This window comes from Pocillopora damicornis, chromosome 1, assembly GCF_964200805.1.
Source record: "Pocillopora damicornis chromosome 1, jaPocDami1.2, whole genome shotgun sequence".
Lineage (NCBI taxonomy): Eukaryota > Metazoa > Cnidaria > Anthozoa > Scleractinia > Pocilloporidae > Pocillopora > Pocillopora damicornis.
The window spans coordinates 36,843,448-36,861,562 of record NC_142670.1 but is presented as its reverse complement, the minus strand read 5'-3'; the positions used below and the strand labels follow the sequence as shown (position 1 = coordinate 36,861,562).

General features: G+C 39.3%; 1 protein-coding gene across 1 annotated transcript; it reads left to right on the top strand.

Annotated features, from left to right (window-relative positions):
* Positions 1–346: 346 nt before the first annotated feature.
* On the top strand, positions 347–17,792 carry LOC113669714 (uncharacterized). Its single transcript, XM_089183408.1, has 19 exons — positions 347–1,719; positions 3,261–4,268; positions 5,239–5,360; positions 5,486–5,676; positions 6,879–6,977; positions 7,302–7,426; positions 8,418–8,545; positions 8,867–8,877; positions 8,983–9,184; positions 9,870–9,966; positions 10,653–10,812; positions 11,034–11,150; positions 11,516–11,587; positions 12,284–12,325; positions 13,018–13,226; positions 13,382–13,447; positions 14,153–14,405; positions 14,777–14,972; positions 15,722–17,792. Exons 1-19 carry the CDS (start codon positions 818–820, stop codon positions 17,494–17,496), a joined length of 5,775 nt encoding a protein of 1,924 aa, XP_089039534.1. The 5' UTR covers positions 347–817; the 3' UTR covers positions 17,497–17,792.
* The last annotated feature ends 323 nt before the right edge of the window (positions 17,793–18,115 follow it).

Here is an 18,115-nt window from a genome sequence, read left to right as displayed (position 1 = left end):
GACACAAATGGCGTGATGGATAAAAACAGAACGAAGAAGCTTCTACCCGCTTTTCAAAGTACCTAACATTCGACATTTTCCCATGCCTTTTGATATTTCTTGCGAAATCCAATCCATCACACTTGCCTGGCAAAGGAAGACCTTTCGGGCTTATAAGATATTCTTTCACTATCCATGCTCGTGACCTGCTGAAAGCCTTTTCTAAATCAGGCTTTTAAGTTTCAAAAGAGAAAAAATAAGTGAGCAGCGTTTTAGGAATGTTTTCAAAGCTATTGCAAATTGCAGTGCGTTTCAATCTCCCTCAGGAGCCAGGGTTCCTGTCCCCCTTGAGTGATCCGACTTTTTTTTATTATTTTTTATTTTATAACTTAAAACCACCGCAATCAGGATATGGACACTTAGACCTATTAATATAGAATGAAAATGGTAAATAAAGGCGATTCCTCGTACTAAATTGCTCAAAACAGTCAACCATCTTTACCGGGGAGGGGTCAGTGCACAAGACACCTGATTTATGCGCCATATATGGCGGGAGAGTGCATGCGTGTAAACATGCCCACGTGATTTGGTACAACATGGCGGCATGTGGCTGGCGAATTTGGCCTAACAGGAGTCAGGTATTCGAAGACTTAGATCGTTTACACTGCCGGTAATTTGTGATTGCAAGCCATTTTTCACTCTTCTTGAATTCCACTTTCACGTTCAGGAAATCTGGGTATTTGCTTTGAGACGGAGTTCAGCAGATCTCGCACGTCCTTGGGTTAGATCCCAACGTAGAATTAGTTGTTTATGATTTCCAATTTACGTTCTTTTCCGTATGAAGACGAAGGTTTCAGCTGATACCAGTGTAGAAGGAGTGCCTTCGAAAACAACTACTGCTACCACGATTTCAAACACTGCACAATCGAGCGTCTGGTCAATATGTGACATATCAACTGACCCACACGTCGAGCTACGAGACATAACACCGTCAATTAGTCCAGTGTTTACCGACGATCAAGTGCACGAACTGACTCAAAATCCTGCCGAAGTGGATGTGTTGAGCGAGCATTTTCTCCCGCATGATACTTTCAAACGAATCGACGAAGTTCTGAGCTCGAGCGGTGAAACGAACCTTCTGTACACTGATCCAGAGCTTAGTGACTCATTGAAACAAAACCACGATGTTCTTTTAACAGGCGAACTTGGTTTCCATGGAACCATGTTCCCATCGTTTGATTCAATAGTCGAAGCGGATAGGATACTGAACAAACGAGACGAGTCATCTCCAGTAAACAGTGCTGAAGAAAATGTTTCACAGGCTGGTGGTTCTGATAACGTTAATTGGTCTAAGGACCGTGCAGAATTAAATAAAACCACAGGGAATCCAGGAGATGAGAAGCAGGAGGATGACATCAAAGGTGTGAGGCGTTCTCCTCGAATGCGTGTTCAGGTTAAAAAGGATTCAGACGCACGAAAAACAAGCAACCTAGCTGGAAAAACTATCTCAAGAGGCAAAGATATATCAAAGCTAAAATATGCAAAACAGCCTGAAGGAGAAGAAAAGAAAGAAGTACGCAGAAGTGGCAGGGCACAGAAAAAAGTGGAAAAGGATGACAGTGATGCTGACAAAAAAGGGAAAGATAAAGTTGTAAATAACAAAAAGAGAAATGCAAAGGAAGATGCAAAGGCACAAAAAGCATCTTCACAGCCAGAAGACTCTTCTAAAAATGTGCGAAGGTAAGCTCTCTCAGATGTTTTTCATTTTCTTATTTTTCCTCTTTGCCCCTATGCCAGATCTGTAGGCTGCCCTTCACCCTTTGAGTCCCATCAGTGACTGAGACAGAATTTCTCCTTAAGTATCAATACATTATCAAGCAGACAGTTGATTAGAATAAAGAAGAATATCAATCGGGAGATTACAAGTTGATCCAACACAAAATTCTCAGAACTAACATCACAAGACTTGTATGATAGATAGTAAGGAGAATTAATAATGAGATCTGGGAGTGTAAGGGTTAAATGATTGCTATTCGTTACACACTTTACACACTGTTCCACCCTGTGACGGGCATCTCAGCCTAGGTCATTTGACATAGCCGAGATGCACTGTATCATTACATATCTTTCCTTATGGAAGGTTGAAAGTTATTTACTGCAGAACCATATTAGCAGTAGTCTGCCTGCCTCCCCATCTGCTAAAAATTTTTTTTTTTTTTTTAACCCAAATCTTATGTTACATGTATAATGTCTGGAACAGCACTTGCAAAAATAGCATGATAATTGACCCAAGGATGAGCAGCGTCAATGTAATTTGTCTCCCACAATGCTCTGTGATACATGCTTGTTAAATTTTGTTGCCAAAGATTTCATGCTTGGCGAGGATCTCTTTGCCTGTTTATCTCATCCAAGGATCACCACAGACACCATTGAAATGCAGATAGTTTGGTACAGAATAAAATTGTTAAAGCGTAAAATCGCCATCCTCCCTCTTACCCTTCAACATTCATGAGTGACCAAGACAATATTTCTCCCTATAATATCATTACAATATTAAACAGACAAGTCATGAGTAGAAAAATTAAAATATCAATTTGGGAATTACAAGTAGATCCAAAACCAAATTCTCAGAATGAACATTATAGCAATTATGTGGCAGAGTGTAAAGAGAATTACTACTTAGAACATGGGAGTATAGGGTGAATCCTTGTACAGTACATGGCAAATAATAAACATTAAATTGCCTGCTTTCCACTACTTGCAAATTTGGGTGACATTCTGGACATTTTAAATAAGTAAATTAACAGATTAAATTCAAGATAGTTGTTCAAAACCCCAATTAGAGATGTTGAAAAACAACAAATATTAACCCTTAACTCCTACAAGTGACCAAGACAGAATTTCTCCTTACAATATCAATACAATATCAAGCAGACAAGTGATGAGAATAAAGAAAAATATCAGTTAGAGGATCATTAGTTGATCCAATACAAAATTCTCAAAACTGACATCACAAGAACTGTATGGCAGACAGTAAGGAGAATTACTAATGAGATCTTGGGAGTCAAAGGGTTAACAAAACAAAGGAGAAAAAAGCTGAAAATGAGCAGTTAGCTATTTACTTGGTGCCTCTGAGGAGTTCAACTCAGGAAAACCAAAAGACATATACAATTGTATAGCCTAGTGAAGAAATTCTGCTCGAAATCTCCAGTGGTCAACCTATTACCCTTTAATAGGACTTAATTTTTTTAAAATATAATATAATTTTACATTTCTTGTAGGTCACCCAGGAATCAAAGCAAGGCTTTTGTGGAGGCAACGCAGAAAACAAACAAAAAAGCTCCAAGAAAACGTCAGGAAAGAAACCCTGAAGATTCAGATGGTAATAAAGAAGACAGCAATGATAAAGAAAGCAAATCTGATGAAACTAGATCAAACACAAAGAGAAGAAATAGGAAAACAGAAATTTCTGAAGAGACGAAAGGTGGACCAGAGGAAAAAACAGTTATAAGAAAAAGTGGAAGGGTGACTAGAAATAGAGGGAAACAAACTAAAGAAGAAGAAGAGAAGGCGGCAGAGGGAAAGGTCAAAACAAAGGTAAAAAAAACTAAAGAAGAATCTCACAATGAACTGAAAACTGGAGAAGCAAAAGTCAAAGACAGTAGTGAAATAGAGATTATGAATAATGAGTCAGATATAAAAGAAGATGATCAAGACATTTCTAAGAGGACTGCTGGTAGTTCTGAGGTGAAAGATGATAAAAGTATATCATTTGCCAAGAAGGAAAGAGGAGGTGACATAGAAGAAAAAGCTGTCAGAAAGAAGACAGCAGAAGTGAAAGTTGAACCATCTGAAAACAAGGAAAATGAAAATAAGAGAAGTAGCAGAAGACAAGAAAGAAAGACTGTGGATAACTCAGAGAAAAATGCTGAAAAAGGTGAACAATTGGAAACATCTATGGAAAATAATTCCACACACAACATACAAAAAACTGATAAAAGAGAAAATGTGCTAAGTGAAGGAGATACAAAGTCTGATAAAGAGGACAAAAGTGTTGAGAAATCTGTTAAAAAAGAGGTCACAGCTCATGATTTAACAGACGAGGAAGCTGTCAAGGATTCTAAACAGGATCCTGGGAAGAAAGACTTAAAAGAAAGCAAAGAAGATAAAGAGTCAGATGCTGAGATGGACTCAGATAACAATGAGGAGGTTAACGATGACTCAGATTATGATCCAGAGTATGATCCAGATCGTTTGTGGTGCATCTGTAGAAAACCACATGGTAACAGGTAAGATCATGTTAGTTCACTGTACCAGATAGGATTTAACCCTTTAACTCTCAGATCAAATTTGTAATTATCCTTACTGCCAACCATGTAAATCTTATGATGTTAGTTCAGAGAATTTAGGAATGGATCAACCAATTATCCTCAAATTGATATTTTTCTTTATTCTCATCACTTATCTGCTTGATATTGTATTGATATTGTAAGGAGAAATTCTGTCTTGGTCGTTCATGGGAGTTAAAGGGTTAACAGTTAGATTCCATGTTCCTATCATGTGACTTCAAATGTAGTATGAAGAAAAAAGTGGTACACATGGTGTAGCTGAGTGTGTCACTGATGCTCTCACCTTATTTTGACATCTTCAACATGGAATCTCTTTATTTTATATCATATAAAAGCAAAAAATGCCAATGTGCTCCAACAGATCATTTGCAAGAACAAATTAAAATACAAGCATGATTCAGCTTATTATGTAAACATATATATATATATATATATATTGTGCAAGAGACAGAGGGGTTTTTTCACCTGCACGGCGGATTACCCACACTGGCCGATTATTGCATAGGCCAAAAAAAAAGTCAACAGATTACCTGCACTGATGGATAACCCGCACGTTATGTTATTCAACTTTTTGGTAGCAAAAACGTGACATTAAGGTGATACATTTCAGTCTTTTAAAAGTTGTCTGATCTAACTTTTGAAAGCGTGAATGCTTATTTGTTGAGTGTAAAGGTCAAAGAAATTCAGACGCGTGCACAATTCTGTGTCAATATTAGCATGTACTTTATTGATAAAATCATACAGAAAAAACACTGAGATCAAGCTGATGATTTTAAGTGGGCAAGCTATGTTATGAAATCTACAGTGATTTATACATTGATAACCAATAGCAACATATTGAACAGCAAAGATCAGTACATGTGCTTGTAATATTTTAAGGTCATCATGTTAATTGTTTGTGATTTATTAGGTTCATGATTTGTTGTGATCGCTGTGAAGAGTGGTTTCATGGGATGTGTGTTGGCATAACAATGGCTCAGGGAAGACAAATGGAGAAGAACAGCCAAGACTATGTCTGCCCTAAATGCAAAGGTACCATCACTGTAGAATAGAATAAAATAGCTTTGTTTGGATAGTAATGTTGCAGTCCCCATACTGAATTACATTGGAAGATAGTTCTAACTGAGGTAATGGTATCAATTTTTTTGACATGCCAGCAAAAATAGAAGAAGAGTGCAGCAAGGAAGCCAAAGCAACATCAGGAAGACCTGAGGAAGAGAGCAGAGAGGTCACTAGTACAGAAAACACAGGAGAATGTCATCCTCGCAGAGAGCGCTCACTTAAGATGAAAATCCCTGGCGAACCAGAGACAAGGAAGCGGCGACATATCAGGCTTGAAATGAATGAGGTATGTGCATGTATAGCACAAGTGTTTGTGCAACCAATCGCTTTTGTTCCACAATTTCAAAAGTTCACAATATTTTAGTAATTTTTTATTTTTTATTTTTTTATTATTATTATTTTTTTAAATTACAAACACAATGCTTACAATACAATATGAAACACCACTTACACTAATTACAATGCTTATTTACATTACTCTACTTACAGTCACTAATAATTACACTACTTACAGTCACTAATAATTACACTACTTACAGTATCCAGCTCTATTAACATTACTACTAATTATACCATTACATACAAAAAGTACTATTTTCTTTTAACATTGCACAGTGACACATACCGGCGATGGCGACGCCCAGTTAATTCTCTAACAAAAATAAACTACAATAAACTAATAAACAAGGAAGAATATGAGATCTAAGTTTATGCATTGGTCTTCCATTCTTTTCCTTAAAAAAAGGGCAAACACAAAATTATATGAGAAATTCCCATCTAATTTGAAAATCGCGAAGCTTTCTGTTTCTTATAGCAATTATTTTTTCAACTTGTTTTTTAACTTCAACCTTGTGCAAAAACAATCTAAATATTGGAGAGGTGTTATTTTTTCTACATTCCCAAATAGTCAATTTCCCTAAAATTATCAAATAATTTAACAGATCATTCCTCTGAAGTAAGCCAACCATAATATCTTTTAAAGACAAAATTAAATATTCGCCACTAAGATCAAACCACCAGACTGTAAATACGTATATTTTAGTAATGCTCTATATGACCAACACATATTTAGAGAAATAGCTTATTCTTTTAAACAATGTATCCAGTAAATTGAATCCATCATTTGCATTGTAGATGGAACTTTTGCTTAAAAAGCAGAAATCTCATCTGAAAGAAGTCTTTTACCCCTTGACACTTGAGAGTGACAAGCAAATAATTTCTCCTTACAATATCACCCCTTAATCACACATTAAGATCATGAGAGTAAAGAAAATGATCACCAACTAAAGAGGCTCTTGATTGTTAAACAAATTCTCCTTTTCAGCACCCTAGGAAATGTCCAGGAAGCAGTAAGGAGAATATGCATACTGATGTTAAGATATAAAGGGTTAAATTTTTGAACCTATGGGGTTGAACAGTGACCTTGGTATTGCATATATTGACCTGGTTTAGTTTTAACAATTAATTGTAAGTTTTGTTTCTGTTAAGGATGACAGTAGCAAAAGATCTAGAGATTCTAAAGGAGAAACAAGAGATGAAAGAAGGAAAAACATTCCAGAACACAAAGGCTTCAAAATACCCAAGAAGGTGAAGTCTATTCCCACCATTTATAATGGTAACAGGATTGAGTGGAGTCCAATTCAGTCTGGAATCGTGTGAGTGGTTAACAAAATTGGACACTTGCAAAGCAGGAGTCCAATTTGTTAACAACTAGTATGATTACAGACACAATTGGATAGCACGGAGTCCAGTTACCAATTAATCAAAACCATGACAAAATTTGAGAAAGAAACCAGACGTTGGTTGTACATTTTCATAACAAAAAACACAACAATTAACTTGGTGAAATGCAAGACAACAGTGCAGCATTAATAAAGAAGACATACTTAAGATCTTTTTGTTGCTGCACAGGTGAGGACAACACCAACTCCAGCATCATACATGCATCATCCCACCCAGTCACACTGTGTGGCCACTGATTGTTCTAAACTAGCTGATTATCAATCTGTTTACTGCAGTTCAGAGTGTATGCAAAGGTAAGACTTGATATGAAGATTAATGGTAAAATAATCCCCTGTCATGTATTTACCACAATGAAGTGAAAAACTTTTAGGTGAGTTGTTGTTAACAAGTCCTTTTTCCACTGAGTTACTCAGTGAAGGTGGTTCACCTTGAGTCTAAAAGTTAGAACAAACTCTCACAGTGCCATAAGCAGTAGTAGAGTGATACCTACAGACATGCAATAATATTAGTTATACCTGGCTGCACAACAGTTTTTGACAAACTGCTAGAGTTCATATCATTTTCAGGTCAATCTCAGTCAAGTCAGTTCCAAAACACAAGTGCAAATTCCCATCTCCATTTTCCATGGTGCATCACAGTATACCCATCCCTACCAATATCTGATTAGTAATTCTCCTTACAGTCTGCTATACAAATCTTGTGATGTTGGTTTGGAGAATTTGTTATTGGATCAGCACCAATAATCCCTTTATTGGTGTTTTTCTTTTTTCTCATTACTTGTCTGCTTGATATTGTTTTGATATCATAAGGAGAAATTCTGTCTTGGTCTCTCATGGGAGTTATACTGTAAAGGGCCAAATTAGACCTTTTATGATACATGCACATACAAAATGATTTGTAGTTCAGTGAAGGCCATTAGGATGCTATTTGAAATAAAAAGCAGAGGTATTGCATGGTAAGAATCCTTTTAAATAGCTTTGTTTTCACATGTGAGAGATTCAGTTTAACTGTTTAACTCCTAAGATCTGATTGTTAATTCTCCCCTCTTGCTGCTACACATTTCCTATCAAATTGGTTACAAGAAGTTGGTGTTAGGTCAAGATAACAACATCTACCTGATAAGTTCGAGTATTCTCATTACCTGTTTGCCAATTACTGTATGGATATTATAGGGAGAAGTTACGTGTTAATCCCATCTTGGAGTTAAAGGGTTAAGAAGAAATGTCAAGCAAAGTATAAGGCATTCTTGAGTAGGCTTATTATTTGTCTTGGTTGAATTTTCAGACATGCTGAGGAATCTTTGAAAATAATCATGGAAGAGAAGAAAAAACGAATGGGGTGCAAATCCTCCATGCCCACATCCAAGAATGTGAGTCTGAACTTTTTTTTTCACAATAATTATGTTTATCCAAGTGGATACTAAGGGCTGTCTTGAAAGGCACTTTCTTTGGCAAGGTTGATCCTTTTAAATGCCACTGGTACCAAAAAGGAACTTCTTTCAAAACAGGAACGTATTCCTCCTCCAAAACAGGAGGTCATTGATTGAATTGCAAATCTGAGGTGGTAGTAAGTTTGATGATTATCAGTTAGGGAGCATGGATGACAAACCAGCATACAGTTAAAAAAGAACAGTAGTACCACAGCAGCACTATGGACTTTCTGTTTATATGGCTACTCTAACATCAAAGCACTGCCAAGGTAACCGTGTTTCTTTTGTGGATGTGGAAAGACAGTGACGTGTACCGTACAGGCAGTTCTTGGGGCATCTTGAAATATACAACATTTATTATTTCATGTCAACATTTTATCTTAATAACAAAAAGAGCACTCTTTTAATTTCATGGTTTAGTCAAGTCTGCTAAGGCCAGTCCCTTGGAATTCTGAAACAGCCCAAGTCTCCTCACAGACAGAATCTGCACAACTCAAAGAGGGAATAGCAGTCATTGAGAGGTCCACTGGGCGGGTGATTGCAGGTGTGGCAGCACCCTGTCAGGAGGAGTTAGTTGATTGGCTGCATGATCATCCTACATTTGAGGTGCTGCGGCCATCAGGTTTGTAGTTTGAGATCAACCATTAAATCTGGAAATAGGAGAAAAATTGTCCCTGAGGACCACAATCTGTGTATTATTTTTTCGGGTAAAATCATTTATCGGAAATAATTAGGTGGAATTCCTGCTCTTGTTCAGATAGACAGGAATAGGGAAATACATGCAATGTGACCAACAGGATTATTTCTAGGCTTTTAAACTGATGCATAACTCACTGTATTTCCTCTAATAATTACGTGGGTGATGATTTCAAATTTCTGCTAAAAGGAGGGGTGCTCATGGAGAGGAGTGCACTTAATTGAGGGGGGCTCTCCTGTGCTTATTCCATTGTACTTGAAGCTTGAGAAGTTATAAGTAAAGTGGCAATAGGAACAGGTTTTCCTTGTATCCCTGCTATTTAAGAAAGTGAGGAAGGAGGCACTTATTTGAGAGGGATGCTTGTTTGACAGTGTGGCCAAGGGGTTTGGCGCTCATTGGAACATGGGCACTCATTTCAACGAAATGGGGCACTTAAATTCATATTGGTTCTTGTGGTGGAGATGAACTTGGGAACTCTCTTGCCTTTCTGCCGTGTATTTCTTTAAACTTAGTCAAGTGATTGTGATGCATTTTGATGTTGAAAACCCTCATGGAAATTGTTATTAGGTAGGAAAGATTAAGTTAACACATCTTTTGTGTTGAATTGCAGTTGGGAAAGATGAGAAAAAGAAAGACAAAAAAGAAGATAGCGAAAAAACTGTGAGAGAAAACATTAAGAAATCACTGAGGGAAATCTTAACAACAAGGTTTGTCATATGCGTGTTATACTGAAGAAATGTAAAATGGTTTCCGTGTTTACATAGCCTGATGTAAACACGCGGGAGGTTGGGAGGAAACCTCCGCTTCGCGTCGTGGTTTCTTACGCTTATCTCGTGTTCTCCCAACCTCCCAAGCGTATACATCAGGCTATGTAAACACGGAAACCATTTTACATTTCTTTTATAAAATAGCTAATGAAAGAGGAACGAAAATCGTGTTTACATACGCTTATGTAAAATGGTTTTATGGCCAATCAGAGCGCGCGTACTATTTGAATTATTTTATGAATGATATTAGACTATAAACATAAAAATTTACATTTTATAATGACATGCCATTATAATGATTATCTCAAAGGACTTTTTTTTTAGGAAAAAGCGTCTTGATAACAGCCTCTAGGTTAACCTGCTTTTTGTTATTTAATGAAACCTTTGCCAAGAGTATTACCAGACAATTTGTTTCCTTTTGAATACTATAAGTTTCTCCGTGGATCACCTTTGTGTATAAGGACTACGACAACATCTATGTAGGTATTCTAAATATTAAGTAAAAAGGATCCTTACAGGTATTAAACGTTATAGTGTATGAATTAAAACTTGATTTTATTAGTTGTTAGAGTCAGTGCGCAGTAGTTAACTTTTGTTGAAATATTTATTGATATTGTCCGTTACAGATCCAAGGAGCAACAGGATTTTAACGTAACTGAAGAAGACATTGACAAGTGTTCACTGGATGTCGAAAGGGAAATGTTTTCTTTCTTTGGAGATACAGGGCAACGCTATAAGAACAAGTACCGCAGCTTGATGTTTAACCTCAAGGACCCCAGGAACAAGGTTAGATTGGTTGGAAGCTTTTGAAAGGCTGCGAACTCTCACTGTCTGCAATTTGTAAAATTTCCTTTAAAACTGTTTCAGAAAATGCTTGCTTGATATGTTTTGGAAATGATTTCAAATGTCTAAGCAAATTATGATTCGAAATGAAATGTTTATATTAATTTTGCCGAAAAACATTGCTTTGAGAGCCACTGTAGTTAATGTTTCTTTTTTATCATTAGGTTCTGTTTCGACATGTTCTGTCAGGGGAGATAACTGTAGATCGTCTCGTGCGGATGACACCTGAACAGCTGGCATCACCAGAGCTGGCTACCTGGCGGGAACAGGAAACAAAACATGTTAGTACTGATTCCATTTGTATTTAATAGAGAAGTCACGAAGGCGTCAATTGTTGCATGTGTCACCCTCAGTAGCAGTGTCGACGGATGTCCCCTTTGAAGTGTCATTATTGTATGGGATATTTAAGGGGGCACCGTCACTTTATTTTAAGTCACTTTTGGAAGCTGCCAAACTATCTGCATGTGGAAAGGGACCGCAAAATATTAGTGTAATAGAAGTAGTAATGAACCAAAGAGAAGCAAGGATGGTTGGAGATGGAGAAGATTGGAAGGGACTGGGAATGACTACTTCATAGATGTAGTGTACTTTCGTCTTGTCGTGGCGGTTTTCCTCTCAAGTAAAACTTTACTCTTGATATCTTTAGACCCTGGAAATGATTAGAATGAGTCAAGAGGAGATAAATGCAACCAAAGCACATACCAAGAAAACACACAAGGTTAGTTTTTTTAACCCTTTAACTCCCAAGATGCGATTGTTAATTCTCCCCTGTAGCTGCTACACATTTGTAAATTAGTTATGAGAACTTGGTGCTAGATCAAGATAGCAGCTTCTACCTGATAAGTTTGAATATTCTCCTTACCTGTTTGCTGAAGAATGTATGGATATTGTAGGGAGAAGTTTTATTTTAGTCACTTCTGGTAGTTAAAGGGTTAACGTTATGGAGAGTGTATTTGTACAGTTGTATCTAATGAAACTATAATAAGGGAATAACATGACTTTTTTCGGGAATATTGTTTATTTGCGCCCGCGTAGTGTCATTTGCGGCCCTCGCGCTTCGCGCTCGGGCCGCAAATGACACTACGCGGGCGCAAATAAACAACATTCCCGAAAAAAGTCATGTCATTATCATTATTATCAATAAACAAGGCCAAATGATATCAAGAATGCGAGTTTTAATAATACAAGCTAAGTGAATGACGAATTCAAAGTCACTTCAAATCATCATGTAAGCTGTAGGGCTGATAATGCATTAGCAGCCCGCTGTCAGTCTTTTGCGGCCCGCTGTCAGTCTTTTGCGGCCCGCTAAGCGTGTGTTTTGAAGAGGCCGATTTTCTATTTGGCCGCGTATATTGATAATAATGCTTTATAAAGAATATCATCTTACTTCCTAATACTTTGACTGCTTTGTTAGGGAGAAGTTGAAATAGACGATGATGACTTGAGTACGCTTGAGGTGAGAATGAAGTAATAATAGTTGTCCATACTGTATATTGACGTATATTCAACAATTATTCCATGAGCGCGCGTTGAATATGAGTTGGCTGTAACCATTCTCGTATCCAACAAGAGCAAATAGAAACGTTGTTTTATTAAATTTCATTAAGTTCTGAACGTTTGAATATTTTCAGCAACAATTTTCAGCTTCCAGTACGTCTCAATGCATTTCAGTATAAGGTGACTCGGAATATGAGCCGATAACTGAAGTTTAGTGAACCAATCAGAACACTAGAAATGCAATACTTGGAGTTTGAAATGTAATAATGTGACACACTTAGTATCGCTTTGTGTTACTGAGCTGACATACGACAACATGGATTTTTTTTTTCTTTTTTTCTTATTTTTTTTAACATAACAAACTTCATGACCCAAGGATTTATTTCTGAATCTGTAAATAAAAAGCTGTTGAGTAACCATTCAAGTGAAATCTTCCAAGTATCATTTTCACACAGTTCTCTTTATTTTGGTTTACAAGTCCTAGGTTAAAACCTCCTTTGCATTTCGCGCTTCTTTTTTTTATATCAGTTTTGAATGAGTTACAAACTGCTTTTGCTGAGAATAGGAGTTGAGGGTTACATTTAGTTTTTGAGAATTACAATATGTTAATCTCTTCTTTATGCCTTTTTCTTATTATTATTTTTTTCTTAGAATTCAGTCAAAGCATCTACAGAGCTTAAAGAAGAGAAAGGTCTTCCTGATAGCAACACAGGATCCAGCACCTTGCTTCTCGACACCACAGATGAACATCGGATTCACCTCTTTGATCTCAACTGCCGCATCTGCACTGGAAAAATGGCACCCCCAGGGGAACCTCCAAGGAGAGAAACACCTGCGCCACTTGTATCAACCACGTCAATGTAAGGCATTGGGAGTTCATAGGGAGGGGAGGGACGCGAGAATTGTTGATTGTTGTGAAAGAATTTTGTGTGATGATTGAGTAGGGCGTTAAGTTTTGAGAGACAGAGGGGTGTTGCTTCATTTTCTTAGTGTTGAGGTGATTTGTTTTTAACAGAGTTCAAGCTGTTGCTGAGAGTTCAATTCCTTCTCCTACACCCATGGACATTGTCACTTCCGCCAGGTTTGTTCCTTTTTAGTTTAAAATAGTTTGTAATTCCGGATTCTCGACTCAGTTTGCTCAAGGTTTGCTAAGTTGTGCTTTAGTTTTGCTGTAGTTTTGCTGTAGTTTTGCTGTAGTTTTTCTGTAGTTTTGCTGTAGTTTTGCTGTAGTTTTGCTGTAGTTTTGCTGTAGTTTTGCTGTAGTTTTGTTGTAGTTTTGCTGTAGTTTTGCTGTAGTTTCGCTTCTGTTTTGCTTTAGATAGCTCCGTGATTGGTCTTGAAAACTCGCGCCTCTCTATCGACCAATCAAATTCAATCTAAAACCAATTACGATTTGTGCACTTGCGTTGCCTCGCGCCTCAGCTAGTTTGCTTATGTTTATTTTTTAGTTCTTATTAGCTCCTTGCGATATGTGTCTGTCTTCTGATTGGCCGTTATAATTACTCTGGTGTTAATCTCACGAAACATAGTCGAAAAGCGCTCTAGAGAGCTTTTCGATTGAGTGTCGTAAAAACCAAAACTACTGCAATTACCGCGGCCAACCAAAGCGCGGCAAAACGCGGCGATCAAGACGTGATTAGTTTTAGTTTTGTCTTTGATTGGTTGAGAGAGCGGCGCAACGTTTCTGGACCAATCACAGAGCAAAGTAAAGCAAAACCAGTGTGATCCCGGATGACGTTCGACACTTAATTGAAACTTGCTGTATTTGACTGCGTTGTTTTCACAGCTCACCAGACTCGGCCGTGCAGCCTCCCGAGTCACCCTCTATGCTGGCCAAGACAGCTAAGAAAGTCCCAGCCGTGTGGAAAGGGTTTGTGATGATGCAGAGTATAGCTAAGTTCGGTACGAGTGCTTATCGTGTGTCCGGACCATGTGACGATCTGCTGCAGTTGTTGCCCGATACACTGCATGTTCAGGGTCGCATTGCGCATGAGCAGGTTTGGGACTATCTACAACAACTGAAGAGCTCTACATCAAGGGTAAGAACTATTTGCGTACATTTCTTAAAACTTCTCAGTTTTGAGTTTTTTGAAATACTAGTTGAGCAGATTTCTTCCCAGTTTGTTTTTTTACTCTTGGGAAAGAGTTGTCATGTCAGAGAGGCTTACTGCCCCCGCTCTACGCAGGCGAAAAATAGGAACCACTTAACCGTCTAGAATGTTGAGTGGTGAGAATAACTTTTATGAGATAATATTGTCACAACATTATATCGAGAGTTAGTAGTGATACTCGCTAGCGCTCCATGCCTCTAAAACCAGGATAAGCTGAGGCAGTGTGAACCAAAAGGCTTTGTTGCAGACTCTTTCTACCATTCATAAGTAATGGTTTCCGTCTTCGATTTTTTTCCTAGGAGGTGTGTGTGATCAGGTACGAGGCTTCCTCTGATGACGAGAAGTTGAGCTACGTGTCGCTGTATTCGTACTTTTACAGTAGAAAGCGATGTGGAGTAGTCAGTAACTGTTACACGGGAGTCAAAGATATGTATCTGGTACCTCTAGCCTCACATCAACGCATACCGCCGGAACTACTACCGTTTGATGGACCTGGTAAGACTGCATCTGAACTTGATATATGAATTTAGGCTCGACAATCGACCACTGTTCGGGAAATAAGGCTACCATCTGTACCCGGGCGGGGAGAAACGCGGAGCAAATTCAAGAGAGCGGCGAAAATTAAGCCTGCGTTGAATTAGCTTTCCAAACACTCGATAATTGGCAAAGAAAACTTCCCTAAACCCTTAACTCCCTAGATCGTATTTGAAACTCTTACCCCCAAGCTGTTGCAGTTTTGCATCTTTTCCATCTGAACTATTCTAGAGAACTTGGTGTTACATCAGGATAACACCCTCTAGATTATAGCTTTGACCTCTCGACTGCTGTTTGGAAAGCAAGTTGACCACCCCTCCCCGAAAAGGGAGTAGCGAATAGCAAATTCGAGAGAGCTTCGAGAATGGAAACATAAAACGCTTCACTCCCTAGATCTTTTCCGAAACGTTTCTCCCTAGCGTCTACACTTTTACCTTTGAACCGTTCGACCGAATTTGGTGGTACATCAGGATGTCACTTTCAAGCTTGCGGCCTTGTCTACTCGTACGACCCTTTTGTTAGATTTCATGTGGATGTTGCGTGGAGCAGTTACATGGCAATTGTTCTTTGGTTGACTGTTATACAGACACCTTACCAAAAAAGTTTGAGACCATACGCTTGACATTCTCTTCACTGCCAGGTTATACTGTTTTTATAGCAAGGGCAACTGAAATAAATTGAATTGATGTTGGATTTATTCTTTCCTTCAGGGTTGAATGATCCCCGTCCTCACATGCTCCTCGGAGTTATTGTCCGATCTAAGGTGATGTTCAAGCGCCCGCGTGCACTTAGTCAGCGCTCACTGTCCCCTCCTCCAAAGCGCCGAACCAGTTCAGCGAGTGTGGAGAACAGCAGCAGTGATGGAGGTGCTGTGGAAAGTCCGGCCAGGAAACGAGACGTGCTTAGTGAACTTCATGACTCGCCTCCAGCGGACATTGAAGACATTGTGTTCCAGTACAACACCACTCAAGCTAAGATCAGCAGTAAGGAAACCAAGGATTTGTCCGCCAAAGCTTCTCCTGTTTCTGAGACATCCACACCTTCAGTTGCTTCCTCCTCTGGAGCGGCGAGCTCTCCTGTTTCTACGAGTAATTCATCTGTTCCTTCCCTTGAGGCACAGAAACAGCAGTTACTGGATCTACAAGAGCGCGCACGGCAGTATATCTTGGCACAGACACAGCGAAAAGAAGTTGCAGCTGTTGACCATTCAACTTCGGCTAATAGCGAGGATAAACCGAAGATTCAATTTCCTGTTGCAAATAATCCAGAAAATGAGAAGACTGAAACAGTAGACGACGATGCACCGTATGATCCCGAAGAAGATTTAGTTCTTGACCTTAATTCCACTGAGCTCAACCCAGCCAAACCCGCAGTATCTGTACCATCAGAGGAGCCAACCAAACCCTCCAGTCTGCAAATGTTGGTCTCCACTCTTCAGAGAATTCAAGGTGCTGCCAGTAAAAGTTTAAGTCCCCACTTGACAGCACTAACTTCAATCCTACCCTTAGGGGCTACCACCGGATCAAAAGGAGAAGGCAATCAAGGAAACGAGACCACTGCCGTAGCCACAGCAGGTACCGTTAACCCGTCGCTCATCTCAGCTGGGTCGAGAAGTCCGTCCGCTGCATCAGGTAGCAGCATACTGCAGCCCATTGTGCCTCTCAACAGTGAAAATATGAGAAATCCTTCGGCCCCAGCGGGGTACAGGCCACAGCTTTCTGGGTTAATTGACCAAACAACCACGCCTACTGGAACAAATGGGCCACAAGCTTCAGATATGGCTGACCGTCAACCAATGTCTACCGGTGGAGGATTACAGCAGCCCTCAAGTATGAGCGATCGACAATCCTCAATTATAGCCGATCAACGTTCAGTGGCTGTTATATCAAATGGGCGTATTCCAGAGCGTGATGGCTCTACCACAGACGGTTCACATTCTACTTTTTCCAGTTCTCATGGCCATCAGTTTCCTGAACCCTCTGTCCTGAATTTCCAGCCTGCATCGTCTGCTCAGAGACATCAGCCGCCTGCTCAGGGCCATGGTTCACACATAACTGAACCTCCACACATTAATCGTCACGTGAACGACGTCACGCAGCAGTACAGCGGTCTTCGACCAGAAGAGCGTGCGCGGCTGGCGGCGCGCGAATCCCGCTTAGAATCGCGGGAGAATAGGCGATTATCAAGCGAACACAGAGGTGAATCTCAGGAACAAAGACGATTGAGCGAAAGAGAGAGGGATAGTTGGTACAATAACCCGCGCTACTCACGGGATTCCAGGTCTTCCGGTTCATTTGATTCGCGTAACCCTCGGGATTCGCGAAACGACTGGCGGAATCAGCACAGGTCCGGACGGCATTGGCACGAGGATGAACATCGGCGAGACAGACACGCCCAACCGATAGACGAACGACCGAGATACCAAGAACGTAGAGACGAAAGACGGTTCCGGGAGAATTGGGGTCGGGAGAGATGGAGGCGGTGATCGTACGAAATTGTTAGAAACAGTTGTACCCAAAGTTCGTTAAAGTTCAATTGCACTTAAATGAATTTGTATCGTGAATATTCCGAGAGCTCTCTGCTGGGATGCCGTTTGAAGTTTTTTCAATATGGCTCAGACGCGTTGTGTTAATTAGAGACTTTTAGTTCCGGTGGGTTATAACTTCTGTACAAAGCAGGTAGATGTTTTTAAAGATATGTGATGCTGTGGAGTTTTATCAAAGCGGTTGCTGTGTTGTTTCTCTAACATCTAATAAAATGTGTTCGTCATTCTTTTAAGTATCTTGGTCTCCCATTAGGACAACAGTCTTCTGCTATGTACTAAGCAGTTTCGTTCTGTTTGGAAACTGTTTGGGAAACATGACAACTTAAAGAGATCCACAGTGTATTTCCAGTCCCCGATAAACGTTAGGATCACTGTCGATTTTTTCTTTCCATCCAGACCGTGCAGACTGTACAATTTTTTTGTTAGCTTTTTGAAAACTGTGATTTACGTATGATTTAAGTGTACACACTTTTTCCTTACTTTTTTGGTGAAGTTGGACTGACATTTTACGCGGTTATTCCGATCTCTCGTTACCAAGCAAAACAAAATCGCAGGCTCA